Genomic DNA, 22,410 nt, shown 5'->3' with positions numbered 1-22,410 from the left:
CATGTCACCTCTTTCCAAATGCGCTGCTATGACATCCTTAATAATTGATTACTTCATTTTACCCACGACTGAGGTCAGGCTCACCGGTCTATAATTCCCTGTTTTCTCTCTCCCTCCTTTTTTTAAAAAGTGGGGTTACATTGGCTACCCTCCAAATTTCTGGTCAATTGTGGGTCCGACAGTACTAAGTGTGTGAGGGTGAGGTAAAGCAAATGAATTGAAGGGATGAGTACTGGTTGATACAGATTGTTGGTAGGTGAGTGAATTGAGCAGTGAATGAGACTGGTGGTGCAGTGGGTAGGATATGTTATTTGAAGATGAACTCACTCACCTGAGCAACTTGTGTGAGATCGTTAAAATCCTTCCTGCACTGCGTCCATGTTTTTGGAGCAACATTCCTGGCATTGACCGTCGTGCTACTTGTTCCCATTGCCTCCTGAGCATATGTCTGGAGGGCCGCCTGCCCCCCAAATTTACCGTGCTGCCTGCAATGCAATGAATAGACGCGCGTTAATTCACACTGCAATCCCCTTGCCCGTTTTTGGGAGGGGGCGGGGGCGGGGGCGGGGGCGGTTAGTCAATTAACCCCCAACATATTGTGTTTGGAAATACTTTTAATTTAGCTGGACTGCATCCCAGTGCTCTGAGGAGACCTAACAAGTTATTGTCTTGTAAATTGCACAGTAATTATTGGAGTGTATTACATTACAGATATGTTTCAGTTTAGTAGCTTATCCATGAAAGTTAAAAAAAAGACAAAATCCTTTTATAGCACCTTCAAAATCCTTCAAAGATATCAATCACCGAATCGAGTTACCCTGCTGTTACTATGAAATTGCAACCTTACAGAACATATGATTACTAATTTTCCATTCTTTAGCATAAGAAGCAGTGGAATGTGCCTCGCAGGTCAGTAGAAACCGATCTTATTGATACAGTTGACATTTTTATAATGGGAAAAGCCTATCTGCCTGTCATACTGCAGTTGAGGCCTCCTGCCAAAAGGTGTTGCTGTGATGTGAGAAGCTCCGGTCTGCCCGCCATATTATTTATTTCATTCTGTGGCTCTGATAGTATTTGTGTAATTCCCAGCTCTGATATTATTAATTCTGTGGTTTCGATATTACCTCTTTCATTTCTGGCCCTGATTTTTAAAAATTTCTGGTCAATTGTATGTATTTTATTCCACGCCCCAATATTATTTAATTCCTTTGTTCCAATACTATTTATTTAATTCTGTAGCTCTGTTGCCATTTATTTAATTCTGCTCCCAAATATTATTCAATACCTGATATTTATTTAATTTATGACTCGATATTATTTATTGTATTCATTGACTCCCAATATTAATTCAATTCACAGATTCTCTGGTATATTTACTGAGCTGCCTGCTCAACTCTGATATTATTTACTTAATTAACTAATTCTGTTCTAAATCATTGTATCCTGCAACTCACCTTAACAATGTTTTGGCCCATCTCCTATAAGTGTCACTTACATCTGCACACTTCACACATCTTAGCATGGCCTCTGACTTTAAGCAATGCTACGACAGTTCAGCTAAATGTACTTTTTTATATAAAGAAGTTTTATCTTAAATTTAGTATCATAAAAACTTTGCATGCATGCATAAAATAATTGTGATATAAAATGATACCGGATGAATAAATTATGATTTCTAGTCAGAGGAGAGTGGCCAGTAATTTATATGTATTAAACAATTCTGAAGGAGCCTACTATTGTAGCCAGGACTGTGTTTTTTGACCTTGGGCTGTTGTTCAGATGCACATTACAATCACAGGCTCTTCTATCCCGTGAGCATATTAGGCATGTCATGACATTCTGAAGAGGAACAAATATGGCATCACTCTTTATTTCCACACTTGATGTTTATAAATATTGTTAAAATGAATATGGCATCAGCTGGCTGTGTTGAGATTGGGAGGTTTGCAGTAAGTAAACACCACATCACATGACTGTCACATGGGTTTGACTAGGGTACATACCAGGAAGTACAATGTGCTGACAAAACAAGAGGGGGTTGAGTTCACTGGCAAAGATTGCTTTTACATTAATTCATTTAAGGGAATAACTAGTTTTCTGAAAAATTGGATAAATGTGTCAGGAATTCTGAACACAATTTTTTTTTTGTTCTGCAATTTTTAATGTATTTCTAATTAGTGAGCGATGTTTACAAAAACGGCTATAGTAGTATCTGTACTTTAATTTGAAGTAATTTAGCAAATTGTTGGAACAGTACAATCCCTGAAACACACTTTATTAGTGATGCTATTTAAGTAACAGGACAAACCTTTTTTGCACAGATTGTGAGGCTATGGAGTTAATGATTGAAGCTGAGACCATATCAAGAATGGTTAGATAGGTGATCGAATGAAAAAAGAATATGGGATAAATAGGTACCTCTCTCTCCTTTAAGTCACTCTTTAAAACCTACCTCTTTGACCAAGCTTTCAGTCACCTTTCCTAATAACTCTTTAAGTGGCTCGGTGTCAAATTTTGTCTGATAACGCACCTGTGAAGCGCCTTAGGATGTTTTACTACGTTAAAGACACCATATAAATACAAGTTGTTGTGAAGTGCATGAGATTAGGACTACTGCTTGTGTGGAGGATAAACACCAACATGGACTAGCTGGGCTGAATAACCCGTTTCCATGTTGTAATTTCAGTGGGGTCAATTTTAACATTACCCATCTGGCAGAAACCAGGTGGGTGGGCAGTTAAAAACGAGCAGGTTACTCGAGCTCTACTTGGAAGTGCAACCCTTTCCCACTGTCTCCAGTATTAATCTGCAGGGTTATTATATATCAACCTAAAGCAGGTGGATGCCTCAGGGATTTATGTCAATTGGGGTCCTGTTACCGTCAATAGGACTACAGTGACACTTTAACAGGGGCCTGAGTGGGGAAGCTGTGGTGCCATTCCCACTAGGCTGCAACAGGTTGGCAACTAGTGAGGAGGACGAAGAGGCCCTCCAGGTACATCAAAACATTTCCTTTGTGGGGCCCGGAAGAGCAGGAATACTCATTCAGGGCCCCACAGGAAAGTTGCGGCCTCCCCTGCCCCGGACTCGTTCCCTCCCTCCCCCCCTCCCCACTTATCTGAAAAATGGTGGGTGTGCAAGGGTAGTAAATGGATCAGCGGCATTTAAATATGGCCCAGCAGTTAAAATTGCCATGCCCTTCTGATGCATCTGATGGGCTGGAAATTAGTTTGCTACAGTGGATTCTTATGGAAAATGCACTCCAAGGTAATATCCAACTCCGTAAAATTTTATGCAACAGATTCCCAAAGATCAATTGGATAGGCTTTTCTGTCCTTTAATTTTTAATCCTTTCTGGTAATGCTCTATGCCAGGATGCTAAAGCACACTTAATGTTGTATGGTGTATTCCCAACATTTTCAACAGTTTATAATGTGCCCATCCTTACATAGAAGGATGTCCTGTATGCACTCCACTTCTGATGGAAAATGTCGGGAAGTGGTGGGATCCAAAAAATAGTCCTCCCCATTCCGCTCGAGTTATTCTGGAAAGTGGGTGAAACTGGAGCAGAAAACCCTGTATGGGTTTTCTAGTAACTACCTCTCTGTGGCCCCAAGTTTCCACACGCTACAAAACGGGCGCCCCTCCGAGCTGGGCGCCTGTTTTTCGCAGCTTGGCGTGGCGCCCAGGGGGCGGAGCCTACCACTCGCGCCGATTTTGTAAGTGGGAGGGGGCGGGTACCATTTAAATTAGTTTTTTTCCTGCTGGCAACCCTGCGCGTGCACGTTGGAGCGTTCGTGCACGCGCAGTGTGAAGGAAACATTGGCACTCGGTCATTTTTGTAGTTCTTTGTAGCTGTTTAATTTTTGAACATTTTTTAATAAAAGCACATTGCCATCAGCACATCAGCACTGAGGCTTCTTGCAGCAGTGAGAAGGCTGCAGGAAGCCTCAGAAAGTTGAGGCAGCCGTTTCCCGAAGGCCTCCCCCCCCGCCGTCGGGAATGGCTGCTCAACTTGTGAGGCTTCCTGCAGCCTTCTCACTGTCTCCTTCCCCCCCCCCCCCCCCCGCCGTCAGGAACGGCTGCCTCCCCCCCCGCTGAGTTCGGTCGGTCGGGCCCGCACTCCCTCCCCCCCGCCCGCCGTCTGGAACGGCTTCCTCTCCGCCCCCCCCGCTGCAGTCGGTCGGTCGGTCGGTCGGGCCCGCACTCCCTCCCTCCCCCCCCCGCCCGCTGTCTGGAACGGCTTCCTCCCCCCCTCCCCCCCCCCGCTGCGTTCGGTTGGTCGGTCGGGCCCGCACTCCCTCCCTCCCTTCCCCCCCCCCCCACCACCCGCCGTCGAGAACGGCTGCCTCACCCCCCCGCTGCCGTCGGGAACGAACGGCTGCCTCAACTTGTGAGGCTTCCTGCAGCATTCTCCCTGGCTGAAGCACTTTCACACAGATAGGAAGATGGTTTATTTAATCTTTTCTTTGCTTATAAATTTTTATTCAGGTTGGATTTATTTGTATAATATTTGTATAAGTATAAATAAGGATTTATTGTAGAATTTAATGACTTCCCCCCCACCTCCCCCCCACCTCGTTCTGGACGCCTAATTTGTAACCTGCGCCTGATTTTTTAATGTGTAGACAAGGTTTTTTCAGTTCTACAAAAATCTTCACTTGCTCCAGTCTAAGTTAGTTTGGAGTACGTTTTCACTGTGGAAATTTTGAAATCAGGTGTTAGTAGCTGGACACGCCCCCTTTTGAAGAAAAAATTCTGTTCCAAAGTGAAACTGTTCTAACTGACTAGAACTGCAGAAAAAAAAATGTGGAGAATTGCGATTTCTAAGATAGTCCGTTCTCCACCAGTTGCTCCTAAAAATCAGGCGCAAATCATGTGGAAACTTGGGGCTTGTAACACTAGGTGACAGACTTATTATACAGAAGAGAATATCATAACTGGAAATATTTTCACTCCTTTTGCAAAAATGTTTTTGTTTTATAGTCAATTAGCCCAAAGTGCATCACAGTCGCAGATTTTCTATTTGTCTTGAATTTATACGAGCATACAAAAAAGATGAGTAAAGACTGCTGGCTCAGCAAAACCTGTCCAATCCATTTCGCACACTGTTCATCCCACCCCCTAACAATGCTGTTTCCTGGGAAATGTAAAAAAACAGAGAAGCAACCTGTGGACAATTCAAGAAAAACGCTGGGAAATTGTTCTCCGATTCGTAACAGGAAAGAAAGAACTTTCATTTATATAGCAATTTTACATCCCAATATACTTCACAACCTATGAATTGCTTTTGAACTACAGTCACTGTTGTAAAGCGGCAGTCAATTTGCACGAGATAATCTGTTGTGGTAGTGGTTAAGAAATAAATGTTTGTCAGCACGCAAGGAGCACTCCCAGCAAGCTCCAGGGGACTGGTGTGCATACAATTTATCAGAACTGAAACGCAAAAGCGGTTCCGGCATTTTCTGCCTTTATTTCAGTTTTCAGCATCTGCAATTTTACTGCTTAATTTAACCCTCAACTTTTCAGTCACCATGGTCATTCTCTGCAGCCTCTCCAGTGCTTTGAAAATTCACCACGTGCAGGACCTAAATTAAATACAAAAGCAAAGCATTGCTTGCCGATGCTGGGAATCTGAAATAAAAACAGAAAATGCTGGAAATACTCAGCATCTGTGGCGAGAGAAACAGAGTTAATGTTTCAGGTCGGTGACCTTTGAAATTCCTGCTGGATGGGTTAGGTTAAAATGACCCCCATGAGATTTTCCAAATGTGACAAAGATGGTAGTAGCAGCAGGGTGGAGAGAAGTGGGCTGCTGGAAGTTTCGGTGATGTTCATGCCCTGGCCATTTGGAATGAGGTGAACCTGATGGTGAGGTGCGATTAATTTGGAAACACCACCACCTGGAATGGCCTTATTAATGGAGTTCGCCCAACCCGAGCTGGAGCAGGACCAGGATTGCGTAGGCACCCCCCCCCCCCCCCCCCCCGGAGCCCCCAAGCAGCATCATTAGCCCAAGAATCCTTTCTGAAAGTGCCACAAATATACAGTTTTAAATAAGATAGCTATTTCATTCTGTTTATGACTATAGGGCCTTGAGGCCCAAATTAGCATTTTTTTTCTTATTTTTTTTTCCCCTCTTGAGGATAGTAACTCTTATTGGATATGGTTCTGTGGGTGCAAAGACTCTCGACTACAGGGAACCCAACTTGTATAAAGTAATTGCAATATCACGTGAAAATGTCACATGATCAAATGTCACATGATCAAGCCTCCAGGTGGCAATCCAACCTCCAGCCGTGAAACATTCCCTCAGCACTGCATTGAATTATCAGCCCAGATAATGGGTTCAAATTCAAGAGCAGACCTTTAGCCCCACAATCCTCTTCCCCCAAAATGCATTCAATCTACAACAACATTGCTGCATAGAGGACAATCCAAGCATTGAATTGTTAGGTAGTTAACTCATTTTTTAGCCTGTCTTGCTGAATTGAAGTACATCTGTCTGAGAGTGTACTGAGATCTCTCAGAGAGCAGTATTCTCAAGGTACAAATTGAATTTCCGCCCACAGTAGCACACTTGCTGGCTTTAATCTTTATTTATTATATGTTTAGAGTAGCCTGCTTACCAACTTACTGGTTTTCTCAAAAGACCCACCAGCTGTTAAGATGTACAGAGAAACACATGAATACAAGGAAAATAGGATGCAAATAATGTGGCACAGAATATAAGCCGTGCATGATCATTGCAGGTGCAAAATATAAACAATGATTGGCTAAGATCATGCGTAACTGACCTGACAGGGGAGTAACCATGACCCCAAAGTGGTTCTCCCTGGATCAGGAAGGTGGTTCTCCTATGCTTTTTGGAAATAGGAGGTGGGTGGGGTGGATTGACCCATCCACCTCCACGGAGGTGTGTGGGGGGCCTGACCCATCCACCTCCATGGCACGAACCTGGTATTGCAGTACTTCCAGGAACGGTGCAGTGGCTCTCGGCCTTTTGGCTAAGAGCATTGGCGCAGAGTGATCCTTGATGTGTGCAAGGTGACCTCTGGCGTTTGTGATTTGACAAAGAATTGGAAAGATTGGCTACGAATTTAAAAAATAAATAAATAAAAGCAAGATAAACAACAAGAATAACTTATATTTATATAGTACCTTTAACATAGATATGTTCCAAGCTGCTTCACTGAGAGGTAATCAATAAAATGGGCACTAAACAAAAGAAGGAGATAGTAACAGGGGTGACAAAAGCTTGAAGCAGGGTTTTAAGGAGGAGAGTGAGGTGAAAGGTGTACGGAGGGAATTCCAGAATATGGGGCCTAAGCAGCTGAAGGCACAGCTGCCAATGGTGATGTGAAGGGATTGGTGGGTGAGGGGGGGGGTGCGCACAAGTGGCCAGAATTGGAGGAATGGAGATTTCAGGGGAGGAGGTTGTAGGGCTGGAGTATAGAGATAAGGAGGAGTGAGAACATGAAGGGGTTTAAACATAACTCTGATCATTTTAAATTTGAGGCATTGGGGGACTGGAGCCACTGTTGGTCAGCAAGTACAGAGTGAATGGTGAGTTGGACTTGGTGCAGGATAGGATACGGGGGAATGAATGACCAGTTAATCTGTTTGGTTCATTGAGGGAGGAATATTGGACAGGGCTCCAGGAAACAACTTGCTTTTCTTTGACTAGTGACATGATATATTTACCATCCAGCTCAGCAGGTTTGCCACCTCAGCCGAAAGATGGCACCTCTGATAATTTCTTCATAGGAGTAACAGCTGAGATTATGATCTTGATTTATAATGTGGGTCTTGAGCCCACAACCTTCTGACTCGGGTGAGAATGCGACTGACCTGAGAAAAACTGACAGTCATTAACTTTGCATAAGCTAAAAGTGCGGGATGCCCAACAGATTATGATACTGATAAGAGAATATCTGATGGAGTTTAGTCTTGTACTAATGACATTTAGTCAACATCAGTTTTGTATCATCGAAATCCAGGAATATCTGGTCATTTGCTGCACCTTGGCTTACCTGAGAATGTAAAAAGTGAGAATATACCAACAAAGTGTTTATCAAATGTTTATGATGGTGTTGTAAATGTACCTGAAGGAGCTTTGTGAATGTTCGATTTATTTAATTTTGTCACTCTTGACAGCTTCGCGTTTTTGCAAATGTTGTCATCAGAAAGTGCAGTTATGCCTTTACTGATGCAAAGCATGTTGTGTAAAAATATCAGAATGAAGACAGTGGCTGGAATTTTCTGGGGTGTCAGTGGGCAGGATCGGTGGCAGGTCAGGTGGGAAAGTTATATTTTTGACGGGGGTCCCAATGCTGGGTCTGACAGCGCTGTGCAGACCTGACAGGCAGCGGAGGGATGGAGGTGTGTACCACCTTGTAAGTTTTAAATTCATGCTACCTGCTCCTGCTCTACATTACAATAGTGACTATATTTCAAATATACTTAATTGGCTATAAAGTGTTTTAGACGGCTTGAGGTTGAGAAAAGGTGCAATATAAAATGCAAGCATTTCTTGTTTGCTAACACTAAGGCTTAAATGCTCTCATATGGAGAACATCAGTTTCCTTCTGTCCTGTAGCAGATAAGGGTGGGTCTCTTCCCAGAAGAGGGGAAAAAAAGAAACAGGAATGAGAAAATAAACTTTTTAAACGTGAGCAGGCCTGTTTGAAAAGTGGTCTATGATGCTCTCCCACACCACACCACCAACTGAGTCTTCTGCTTCTGCTTCTGACTCTGTGGCATTCTTTTTCATCTTGATTCCTCTTTCTGCTGTACCTCATGCTCCTCCAATATGAGGCCTCTTGAGTGCCAGGATTGTGCAACATGCAGCCCATGTAAAATGTCTTTCAACTTTCACAGGGAAATATGTCAAAGTTATACCTAGATGATGCAAACATTGCTTGAACACCCCTTAAGCTTGCTTAATGAGCACCCAAATTCTTTTGTAGTACTCATTACATTTTTGCTGCAATAGTGTACAGGACTTCACCAGAGGGAGTGTGAACTATGAGGGCAGCACATATCCATAGTCTCCCAGGGCCCAGCCTTCCATGTGACCGTCCCATGCAAATAAGTCTGTTAAATTAGACTGCATCAAAATTAATGAATCATACATACTCCTTGCGTTGTGTATATTGAAATTTATGATTTTGAGCTGCTGGTCACAAATTATCTGCGCATTGAGAGAGTGAAAGTTTCATATTCATATATGGCTCATGGCTGCAGTTGATCATTTTTGCATTTAGGAGAAATAGAAAGCTAGTAGAAAGTAGGTTGCCTTTGTTTCTGCTGCTTATGGTAGATTCTGAACTCAATGAACTGGTGTGCCTTCTGTTAGAGCGTGTCAGTTATACAGTATCACGAATGCAGAGGTTCACCTAGTTCCTGTCAAGTCTCTTTTGGGTGCCTGGAAGGCGCAAGTGGCGTAGAAACTCAGTGCAATGGTTACCTTGACTTACCACCAACAGTGCTGTCACCCTCGTTGTTCTTGCTTGCAGATCACATAGTGCCGCGACTCTTGACGACAGCTTAGCTCAACCCAAGTCTCTTCAGTAAGCTCTAGATAGATCTGCCTTGTACAAATCATCTTATCTGGAGTAGATGGTAGGCACAGTGCTGCGCTTTCTGCCCTCTCAATGCTTCCTTTCTGTAGTCTCCACCAATTGCTTGTTCCCTTTACCTTAACCCACAAATGGTCCTACACCCCCTCGTTTGATATTGAGTATGTGCAGCAAACATCAGTGCTGGTACGCAATCCTCAACAAAACTGGTAAGTACTATTCCTTATGATCAGAAGTGCCTCAAGCTGATCCATGTACCAAATATGTATTAGGCAGTTCCTCGTATCGAGGATGACCCACTTCCATACCAAAAAGGGATGAGTTCACAGGTGTTTCAATGAGGGACCGGACATTCTAGGTCCCGAACTACTGAAGGGTGGAAGGTGACGATGCTGCTCAAAGCAAGAGTGATTGAAACTCCTAAGGAACATGTGTGAAACAAATATTCACACACTCAAGCTTCATAGAAACATAGAAAATAGGTGCAGGAGTAGGCCATTCGGCCCTTTGAGCCTGCACCACCATTCAATAAGATCATGGCTGATCATTCACCTCAGTACCCCTTTCCTGCTTTCTCTCAATACCCCTTGATCCCTTTAGTCGTAAGGGCCATATCTAACTCCCTCTTGAATATATCCAATGAACTGGCATCAACAACTCTCTGCGGTAGAGAATTCCACAGGTTAACAACTCTCTGAGTGAAGAAGTTTCTCCTCATAGTCCTAAATGGCTTACCCCTTATCCTTAGACTGTGACTCCTGGTTCTGGACTTCCCCAACATTGGGAACATTCTTCCTGCATCTAACCTGTCTAAACCGTCAGAATTTTAAACGTTTCTATGAGATCCCCTCTCATTCTTCTGAACTCCAGTGAATACAAGCCCAGTTGATCCAGTCTTTCTTGATATGTCAGTCCCGCCATCCCGAGAATCAGTCTGGTGAATCTTCGCTGCACTCCCTCAATAGGAAGAATGTCCTTCCTCAAGTTAGGAGATCAAAACTGTACACAATACTCCAGGTGTGGCCTCACCAAAGCCCTGTACAACTGTAGTAACACCTCCCTGCCCCTGTACTGAAATTCCCTCGCTATGAAGGCCAACATGCCATTTGCTTTCTTAACCGCCTGCTGTACCTGCATGTCAACCTTCAATGACTGATGTACCATGACACCCAGGTCTCGTTGCACCTCCCCTTTTCCTAATCTGTCACCATTCAGATAATAGTCTGTCTCTCTGTTTTTACCACCAAAGTGGATAACCTCACATTTATCCACATCTTGGTACAATTCACATTGCCATCAAATTAAAGTCTTAGAAAAATGCATGAATATAAGTAAGTGCATAGTTGAGAATGATAAGTTAAATGACATTGGGTCCCGTCCCTCCAGGGGTGCTGCTGAAATTCTAATCCAGGAAGAATGGATGCTCCTTCTACCCACTTCAGTTCTGTGACTCTGGAACTGTGGGGGCTGTCACATAAAATGCTTCCAACCTGCATCTGCTGAGAGCAGGTGTTGGTCCCATCCCAGGTGCGGCCTACAGCAGAGAAGGTAAATGACAATTGATCCCAAATTGCCATTAGAAGAGGGACCACAGAGCATCTTTTAAAGTAAAAAAAACATTTTTTTGTTCGCGCTGATGTGAGCCTTGGACTGCCACTTTCAGAGTGGCAACTTGCCGCTACAATGTTCTGGCAGCATCGTAGTGTGGAACTCCACAAGTGTGGGTCATCCGTTCCAATATTGAAATGTTCCTCTACAGGGAATTTGGGATGGGAGTAACATGCAATGCAAAGCAGTGAAGGTCCTATCTCACTGTACCTCTGCTGCCTTAAGGGCCTGTAGAAGTTTTAGCTTGTTTCTTTTACTTGCCACACATTGGAAGTACATCTCTTGGAGAGCATCACATCTGGGATTAAAGTAACATCAGTTCTGATGAGATGAGAATATCTCTCCTCAAATTGTTTCCATGTTCAAGAAAGCACCAAGTTTATAAATGAAAAACTTCACCCAATTCATTTCTGACATGAATAAGCCCCTCTCTGCTTAAAAAAAATGAGTAGCACTTTATGAATAGAAAGTAATCATCTTAAGGCAATAACACAATTTTAAGGGAATTTCTAAAAACAGATTTCCTCACCAGTTTACGCACTGGTGGTTTACATAATGAATATAGTGCACGGTTCTTTTAACAAAGGAGAGTACAGATTTTATTATTGATCCAGACTGTTTTAATTTCATTTACAGTTTAATAAGCTGAGCCTATTGTATTCTTTGTATAACCAAAGTTGCTACCAAGGAACAAACTGTGATGTATATTTTAGCTGGGTAAGTACAATATGGATAACAGTCTGCTGCTTCAGCTTAGTTGAACAATGTTTGCAACTAACAATTACAGCTGAGCTAGGGGTCAGAGAGCTTATTATCTGGGGATGGAGACAGGCCTCCAGGCTGCAAGCAGGGGCACAATAAAAATGTATTTGCAGTTTCAAACTGTCATACGAACTCAGATTCATATACAAATGTAAAAATAAAGAACAGCAGTTGTCGGCATGTCTTTTGTGAGGCTACTGAACTATATAATAATTGGAAGAGACTGAAACCAAGAACGACAAAATGTCTGATTAATGTAAGCTGAAATGGGAGATCAGTCGTTCAACATGTCTTTCATAACCATTGATGGCTAATGTTTGTAATGAAATCCTCCCTCCCCCCCCAATGTAAACTACTAGATGTACCCAGTGGAATCCTGTTAGATGCCGTAGCTTGTGTATGTAATCAGACATACATGTAACAGGACATCTACACCATTGTAACCCATCTGTAACAAAGTCTGTGGCTCTCGTATTGGACTGTTCAGCCACCAAAAAACTCACTTCAGGAATGGAAGCAAGTCTTCCTCAATTCCGAGGGACTGCCTATGATGAAAGAGTAAAAGTGGAACTTGCCAGCAACCGCGTGCATATACCAGGATATTGTGGGATGTTGCTTGAATACAGATTACTTATATGAGGATTTGACAATTTTTACTTTTAATCCACTCAGGATCTTGGGTAGAGTTACACTACAGTAACAATGGGAGCAGCACACAAAATGGAGGACAGGAGCAGGTTCCAGCACCCACTTCCATCCTCAATGGGGAAATGGAGAAAATACTTCTAGATGCTCAACATGAATCGGGCCGAACCAGCTCCAGAGGAAGTTCTCACTGTGACAGGTACACGCAGCATGTAATTTTGTATAAATAAAAAATGAATATGTTTGATTTGTGTCATTAAACCGTTAGTTACAGAATGAATATACTGTCAACTATGCAGAGCCAGGATTGGTGCTAAAGCACGCTGTGCCTGAAACACAGTCTTTTTGCAAAATGATCTTCTGTTACATCTTCTCATGTGTAATATGTCAACAATGTTGCAAGTGTTCTTTGAGAGCCAAAGGCATCCACTGAATGTCATATTTGTTTGGTCTCTGCTAACAGCATAATCATTGATACTGGGACCAAAGTGGTCAGTGAACTTGTAGTCAGCTTCGCCGCTCACCGCTGACCTTGAAAAAAGATCAAGCGATCTCTGTGGTGTCAATTGCAGCTCTCTCGACCTTAGTTTGAATCTGGCACCAAATCAAGCAAATCTCCAGCGTCCAGCAACAGTGATGTCATCAAGCAAGCTAAGCAGCCAATCACATTGAAGAATTCTCACAGACAGCAAACTAGGAAGTAAAATGCACAGATTCTAATTTACTCTTAATAGATTTTACAGAGAGAGAAACAAAGATTGGGACATACACGTAGGATTAAGGTAGAAGCTGAAATAACAAACTTTTTAAAAAGCCATGTAATTCTTATCATATTAATGGAAAGATTTGACATTTCACAAATATAACATTTCAGGGCCAGAACAATTGTTCAGCAATCAATACGCCATTAAAAACCCAGTTACATCTATTTCAACAAGGTTTAACTTTTTATGGGACGGAGGGAGGTTTAAAAGCGATATTCCAGCATAATCAGGGAAATTTTCACCAGTATTGATTTGAATTAATTGCCAACTATGGGGAGTTCCACAGTGCAGGGAAAGCAGGGAATGACTGACAGAAACTTCTGGATCTCCACGTTCATCTGCATATGTATTGACTCCAGAAGTTGCTGTCCCTTTCAGGGAAGTAATGACGACGAACGCTGACAATTTCACTGTCATTACTACTGCAAACTCAGAGCCCTTGTATCCGGGCGAATATCCTCTGTATGACAAACAAATTGTGATTAGTAACTTAACTGATATGTCCTTATTTCAGCTGATCTAATATTCAATCAATTAGATGTGAACAAATCAGAACAGTTTGATTTTAAATCAGTAAATACCAATGAGTTTTTTATTTGAAAGCTACCAATCATGAACTGTCAAATGGTAGGAATACCAAATGCACCACATGAACTAGTCACTTCCTGGTATAGATAATTTTGTGAAATTGGTTAGAACTGCTATTTTGAATTCTTTATTCATCACACAATACACCAGTAAAAGTAAAGCATGACATAAGAAATTCATATGCAATTAAATAATCCAGAATAAGATGCGTTTTCTTATTTATAAGGATAGATTTTCCACGGGCTGCTTAAATCTGATGCTGTCATAAATCAGCGAGGATAATGCTTGCCAATTTTCAGCAGAGCTAATCTCGCAGGATCAAGCAGGGTCATTATTACGGGTGGAGATATGTTCGGTAGAGGGATCGATAAGACAATCATTAATGTTCAAGGCAATTTGGGCATATTGTACTTACGTGTATAACTCACACCCAAAATTCCTCGATCTTTTAAGCCACGTATTTGATATACTCTCGGATTGTGTGTGTCTCTGGGCGCAAATATGCAGGAAATTTCAGGCCAGGTGGTGGCATAATGACACATGTGATAACTCCATTTCTGCTCATTTCTCTGGCCTGCCGCCTTTCCCATTGAAATTGGGACACTTGAAAACCAATCCCAATTATTAATTTGGACTTGCCTCATCAAACACTGCAAACTTTTTAGTTAGATGTGCTCCTTTGAAATTTTGCATTGTAACACCTTTTCTATATCCTTTTTTTTCAGCTCTTCCTGATTGCTATGATCTTGTAAATTCTTCCATTACTGTTGGCTTTTTAGTGAATTAGAAAACTACATTTGATTACTGTAGAATCCTCATAACATATGGCTAGGAGAAAGAAAAAGTTCCCCCCAAAATAAGAAGCATTGAACATCCTCTCATTCCATTCCAAATGGGCATAGTGAGCACCCACTCCATCCTAGCAGATGGAAAATGGCATTAGACTTTATTTCAATGTATTACATAGAAACATAGAAAATATGTGCAGGAGTAGGTCATTCGGCCCTTCGAGCCTGCACCACCATTCAATAAGATAATGGCTGATCATTCACCTCAGTACCCCTTTCCTGCTTTCTCTCCAAACCCCTTGATCCCTTACGTCGTATGGGCCATATCTAACTCCCTTTTGAATATATCTAATGAACTGGCCCCAACAACTTTCTGTGGTAAATAATTCCACATGCCCACAACTCTCTGAGTGAAGAAGTTTCTCCTCATCGCGGTCCTAAATGGCTTACCCCTTATCCTTAGACTGTGACCCCTGGTTCTGGACTTCCCCAACATCGGGAACATTCTTCCTGCATCTAACCTGTCCAATCCCGTCAAAATTTTATATCTTTCTATGATATCCCCTCTCATTCTTCGAAATTCCATTGAATACAAGCCTGGTCGATTCAGTCTTTCTTCATATGTCAGTCCTGTCATCCCGGGAATCAGTCTGGTGAAACTGCGCTGAACTCCCTCAGTAGCAAGAATGTCCTTCCTCAGATTAGGAGACCAAAACTGTACACAATATTCAAGGTATGGCCTTACCAAGGCCCTGTACAACTGTAGTAAGACCTCCCTGCTCCTATACTCGAATCATCTCGCTATGAAGGCCAACATGCCATTTGCTTTCTTTACTGCCTGCTGCACCTGTATGCCAACCTTCAATGACTGATGTACCATGACACCCAGGTCTCGTTGCACATCTCCCTTTACTAATCTGTCACCATTCAGATAATAATCACCCCTCCTGTTTTTACCACCAAAGTGGATAACCTCACATTTATCCACATTATACTGCATCTGCCATGTATTTACCCACTCACCTAACCTGTCCAAATCACCCTGCAGCCTCTTCGCATCTTCCTCACAGTTTACACTGCAACCCAGCTTAGTGTCATCTGCAAACTTGGAGATATTACATTCAATTCTTTCATCTAAATGATTAATGTGTATTGTAAATAGCTGGGTCCCAGCACCGAACCTTGCGGTACCCCATTAGTCACTGCCTGCCATTCTGAAAAGGACCCATTTATTCCTACTCTCTGCTTCCTGTCTGCCAACCAGTTCTCTATCCATGTCAGTACATTACCCCCAATACCATGTGCTTTAATTTTGCACACTAATCTCTTATGTGGGACCTTGTCAAAAGCCTTTTGAAAGTCTAAATACACCACATCCACTGGCTCCCTCTTGTCCACTCTACTAATTACATCCTCAAAAAATTTGTCAAGCACGGTTTCCCTTTCATAAATCCATGCTGACTTGGACCGATCCTGTCACTGCTTTCCAAATGCACTGCTATTACATCTTTAATAATTGATTACAACATTTTCCCCACCACCGTTGTCAGGCTGACTGGTCTATAATTCCGTTTTCTCTCTCTCTCCTTTTTAAAAAAAAATGGGGTTACATTAGCTACCCTCCAATCCATAGGAACTGATCCAGAGTCTATAGCATGTTGGAAAATGACCACCAATGCATCCACTATTTCTCGGGCCACTTCCTTAAGTACTCTGGGATGCAGACTATCAGGCCCTGGGGATTTATCGGTCTTCAATCCCATCAATTTCCCTAACACCATTTGCTGAATAATAAGGATTTCCTTTAGTTCTTACTTCTTGCTAGACCCTCGTTCCTCTAGTATTTCTGGAAGGTTATTTGTGTCTTCCTTAGTGAAGACAGAATCAAAGTATTTGTTCAGTTGGTCTGCCATTTCTTTGTTCCCTATTATGACTTCACCTGATTCTGACTGTAAGAGACCTACATTTGTCTTCACTAATCTTTTTCTCTTCATGTATCTGTAGAAACATAGAAACATAGAAACATAGAAAATAGGTGCAGGAGCAGGCCATTCAGCCCTTCTAGCCTGCACCGCCATTCAATGAGTTCATGGCTGAACATGAAACTTCAGTACCCCCTTCCTGCTTTCTCGCCATAACCCTTGATCCCCCGAGTAGTAAGGACTTCATCTAACTCCCTTTTGAATATATTTAGTGAATTGGCCTCAACTACTTTCTGTGGTAGAGAATTCCACAGGTTCACCACTCTCTGGGTGAAGAAGTTTCTCCTCATCTCGGTCCTAAATGGCTTACCCCTTATCCTCAGACTGTGACCCCTGGTTCTGGACTTCCCCAACATTGGGAACATTCTTTCTGCATCTAACCTGTCTAAACCCGTCAGAATTTTAAACGTTTCTATGAGGTCCCCTCTCATTCTTCTGAACTCCAGTGAATACAAGCCCAGTTGATCCAATCTTTCTTGATAGGTCAGTCCCGCCATCCCGGGAATCAGTCTGGTGAACCTTCGCTGCACTCCCTCAATAGCAAGAATGTCCTTCCTCAAGTTAGGAGACCAAAACTGTACACAATACTCCAGGTGTGGCCTCACCAAGGCCCTGTACAACTGTAGCAACACCTCCCTGCCCCTGTATTCAAATCCCATCGCTATGAAGGCCAACATGCCATTTGCTTTCTTAACCGCCTGCTGTACCTGCATGCTAACCTTCAATGACTGATGTACCATGACACCCAGGTCTCGTTGCACCTTCCCTTTTCCTAATCTGTCACCATTCAGATAATAGTCTGTCTCTCTGTTTTTACCACCAAAGTGGATCACCTCACATTTATCCACATTATACTTCATCTGCCATGCATTTGCGCACTCACCTAACCTATCCAAGTCACTCTGCAGCCTCATAGCATCCTCCTCGCAGCTCACACTGCCACCCAACTTAGTATCATCCGCAAATTTGGAGATACTGCATTTAATCCCCTCGTCTAAATCATTAATGTACAATGTAAACAGCTGGGGCCCCAGCACAGAACCTTGCGGCACTCCACTAGTCACTGCCTGCCATTCTGAAAAGTACCCGTTTACTCCTACTCTTTGCTTCCTGTCTGACAACCAGTTCTCAATCCACGTCAGCACACTACCCCCAATCCCATGTGCTTTAACTTTGCACATTAATCTCTTGTGTGGGACCTTGTCGAAAGCCTTCTGAAAGTCCAAATATACCACATCAACTGGTTCTCCTTTGTCCACTTTACTGGAAACATCCTCAAAAAATTCCAGAAGATTTGTCAAGCATGATTTCCCTTTCACAAATCCATGCTGACTTGGACCTATCATGTCACCATTTTCCAGATGCACTGCTATGACATCCTTAATAATTGATTCCATCATTTTACCCACTACTGAGGTCAGGCTGACCGGTCTATAATTCCCTGTTTTCTCTCTCCCTCCTTTTTTAAAAAGTGGGGTTACATTGGCTACCCTCCACTCCAGTCAGTTTTTATGTTCCCTGCAAGCTTACTCTCATATTCTATTTTCCCCCTCCTAATTAAACCCTTTGTCCTCCTCTGCTGAATTCTATATTTCTCCCAGTCCTCAGATTTGCTGCTTTTTTTGGCCAACTTATATGCCTCTTCCTTGAATTTAACACTATCCCTAATTTCCTTTGTAAGCCACGGTTTCTCCACCTCCCCGTTTTATTTTTACACCAGACAAGGATGTACAATTGTTGAAGTTCATCCATGTGATCTTTAAATGTCTGCCATTGCCTATCCACCGTCAACCCTTTACGTATCATTCGCCAGTGTATCCTAGCCAATTCACGTCTCATACCATTGAAGTTACCTTTCTTTAAGTTCAGGACTCTAGTCTCTGTATTAACTGTGTCACTTTCCATCTTAATGAAGAATTCTACCATATTATGGGCACTCTTCCCCAAGGGGCCTCGCACAACAAGATTGCCAATTAATATTTAGTATTGTAAGATTTAAATGAAGCTGTTTGCAGTGAGGCACTTTAGGCCAGTTTAAAGAGCCTCTTAGAAAATTGTGTTTATTGAGAAAGCAGTTAAGGCTATGTTACAATAGAATATACAGCACAGAAACATGCCATTCGGCCCAACCAGTCCATGACAGCATTTATGCTCCACTCGAGTCTCCTCCCATCCTTCTTCTAACTCTTATCAGCATAACCCACTATTCCTTTCTCCCTCATATGCCTATCTAGCTTCCCCTTAAATACATCTATCCTAATGGTGTATTTGGACTTCCAAAAGGCATTTGACAAGGTGCCACATAAAAGGTTACTGCACAAGATAAAAGTTCACTGGGTTGAGGGTAATATATTAGCATGGATAGAGGGTTGGTTAATGAACAGAAAACAGAGAGTCAGGATAAATGGTTCATTCTCTGGTTGGCAATCAGTAACTAGTGGGGTGCCACAGGGATCAGTGCTGGGACCCCAACTATTTACAATCTATATTAACGACTTGGAAGAAGGGACCGAGTGTAACGTAGCCAAGTTTGCTGACGATACAAAGATGAGAGGAAAAGCAATGTGTGAGGAGGACACAAAAAATCTGCAAAAGGACATAGACAGGCTAAGTGAGTGGGCAAAAAATTGGCAGATGGAGTATAATGTTGGAAAGTGTGAGGTCATGCATTTGGGCAGAAAAAAATCAAAGAGCAAGTTATTATTTAAATGGAGAAAGATTCCAAAGTGCCACAATACAGCGAGACCTGGGGGTACTTATGCATGAAACACAAAAGATTAGTATGCAGCTATTGCAAGTGATCAGGAAGGCCAATGGTACCTTGGTTCTTTACTGCAAAGGGGATGGAGTATAAAAGCAGGGAAGTCTTGCTACAGCTATATAAGGTATTGGTGAGGCCACACCTGGAATACTGCGTGCAGTTTTGGTTTCCATATTTACGAAAGGATATATTTGCTTTGAAGACAGTTCAGAGAAGGTTCACTAGGTTGATTCCGGAGATGAGGGGGTTGACTTATGAGGAAAGGTTGAGTAGATTGGGCCTCTACTCATTGGAATTCAGAAGATTGAGAGGTGATCTTATCGAAACGTATACGATTATGAGGGGGCTTGACAAGGTGGATGCAGAGAGAATGTTTCCACTGATAGAGGAGACTAGAACTAGGGCGCATAATCTTAGAATAAGGGGCCGCCCATTTAAAACTGAGATGAGGAACTTCTTCTCTCACAGGGTTGTAAATCTGTGGAATTCGCTGCCTCAGAGAGCTGTGGAAGCCGGGATATTGAATAAATTTAAGACAGAGATAGATAGTTTCTTAACCGATAGGGAAATAAGGGGTTATGGGGAGCGGGCAGGAAAATGGACCTGAGTCCATGATCGGATCAGCCAAGATCAGGCTGGGTTTCTTTTCTCTTGAAAAGAGAAGGTTGAGGGGTGACCTAATTGAGGTCTTTAAAATGATGAAAAGATTTGACAGAGTAGATATGGAGAGTGTGTTTCAACTTGTGGGGAAGCACAAAACTATCGGCCACCAATAGAAGATAGTCACCAAGAAATCAAATAGGGAATTCAGAAGAAACCTATTTACCCAGAGAGTAGTGAGAATGTGCTGCCACAGGGAGTAGATGAGACAAATACATAAGAAATAGGAGCAGGAGTAGGCCATACAGCCACTCGAGCCTGCTCCGCCATTCAATAAGATCATGGCTGATCTGATCATGGACTCAGGTCCACTTCTCTGCCTGCTCCCCATAACCCCTTAACTTTTAAGAAACTGTCTATTTCTGCCTTAACTTATTCAGTGTCCCAGCTTCTCTAGCTCTCTGAGGCAGTGAATTCCACAGATATACAACCCTCTGAGAGAATAAATTTCTCCTCATCTCTGTTTGAAATGGGCGGCTCCTTATTCTAAGATCATGCCCTCTAGTTCTAGTCTCCCCCATCAGTGGAAACATCCTCTCTGCATCCACCCTGTCAAGCCCCCTCATAATCTTATACGTTTTGATAAGATCACCTCTCATTCTTCTGAATTCTAATGAGTAGAGCCCCAACCTACTCAACCTTTCCTCATCCCTGAAATCAACCTAGTGAACCTTCTCTGAACTGCCTCCAAAGCAAATATATCCTTTCGTAAATATGGAAACCAAAACTGCACGCAGTATTCCAGGTGTGGCCTCACCAATACCTTATATAGCTGAAGCAAGACTTCCCTGCTTTTGTACTCCATCCCCTTTGCAGTAAAGGCCAAGATAACATTGGCCTTCCTGACCACTTGCTTTTGTGTTTCATGCATAAGTACCCCCAGGTCCCGCTGTACTGTGGCACTTTGCAATCTTTCTCCATTTAAATAATAACTTGCTCCTTGATTTATTTTTCTGCCAAAGTGCATGACCTCACACTTTCCAACATTATACTCCATCTGCCAATTTTTTGCCCACTCACTTAGCCTGTCTATGTCCTTTTGCAGACTTTTTGTGTCCTCCTCACACATTGCTTTTCCTCCCATCTTTGTATCGTCAGCAAACTTGGCTACGTTACACTCAGTCCCTTCTTCCAAGTCATTAATATAGATTGTAAATAGTTGAGGCCCCAGCACCGATTCCTGTAGTTACTGTTTGCCAACCTGAAAATGACCCATTTATCCAGACTCTCTGTTTTCTGTTAGTTAGCCAATCCTCTATCCACACTAATATATTACTCCTAATCCAGTTAATCCCACTCCAGTTCAGGTGGAGCCCGTCCCATCGATACAGCTCCTTCCTGTCCCAGTACTAGCGCCAGTGCCCCATGAAAAGGAACCCCTCTTTCCCACGCCAGCCCTTTAGCCACATGTTAACTCACCCGATCTGTTTGTCTCAATGTCAAATTGTGCGTAGCTCAGGCAACAATCCAGAGATTATTACTCTTGAGGTCTTGTTTTTTAAATTTAGTTCCCAACTGCTGTTACTCCCTCAGCAGGACCTCCACCCTGTTCCTACCTATGTTGTTTGTTTTAACATGGACCACGGCAATTGGATTTATCAGAGCAAGTGTCAAGGTTCAGGATTCTTAGGCTACTTGTTCTTGGAAAGGACATCGCGGTGAGCTGTGATAAGATGTGTTTAGTAGCAAGAAGCTTGCCTAAAAGATGTAGCTTCTTGAGACAGCTCCATATGGAGTTGTGGATCAATAGGCAGATGGATAAATAGGAGGTGGGTGGGGTGGATTGACCCATCCACCTCCACGGAGGTGTGTGGGGGGCCTGACCCATCCACCTCCATGGCACGAACCTGGTATTGCAGTACTTCCAGGAACGGTGCAGTGGCTCTAGGCCTTTTGGCTAAGAGCATTGGCGCAGAGTGATCCTTGATGTGTGCAAGGTGACCTCTGGCGTTTGTGATTTGACAAAGAATTGGAAAGATTGGCAACGAATAAAAAAAAAAATAGGCAGATGGATAGTAATTACAATGCAAGATGGGACGATGTTTCACTGAGACCCAAATCATGGACAATTCATTAATCATGTCTGGTTATTCAGAAACCTTGGTGTTGGAAACCTTTTGCGATCTTTGTGCAGGCTGTGAGAGTGACTTTTAAAAATTAGGAATCGGGCAGCAGCAGGCTGCAAGGGGAGAGGCAAAGCCCTGTTCAGGAAGAGTTTGTGCTTTTACATTAAATAAAGGACTCACCGAGGTGGACTAGTGTAACAGT

General features: G+C 42.7%; 1 protein-coding gene across 1 annotated transcript in view; it reads left to right on the top strand.

Moving 5' to 3' along the window:
- The window catches only part of bnip3 (BCL2 interacting protein 3), a 52,890-nt gene that overhangs the window by 9,118 nt on the left and 21,362 nt on the right, over positions 1 to 22,410 (top strand). Inside the window, exon 2 of the mRNA XM_070876781.1 lies at positions 12,627 to 12,798. Coding sequence (XP_070732882.1) covers positions 12,627 to 12,798 — 172 coding nt within the window. The remainder of the gene's footprint in view (positions 1 to 12,626; positions 12,799 to 22,410) is intronic.

Source organism: Pristiophorus japonicus, chromosome 3 (assembly GCF_044704955.1).
Source record: "Pristiophorus japonicus isolate sPriJap1 chromosome 3, sPriJap1.hap1, whole genome shotgun sequence".
NCBI lineage: Eukaryota > Metazoa > Chordata > Chondrichthyes > Pristiophoridae > Pristiophorus > Pristiophorus japonicus.
This window is presented reverse-complemented; position numbering and strand designations above follow the sequence as displayed.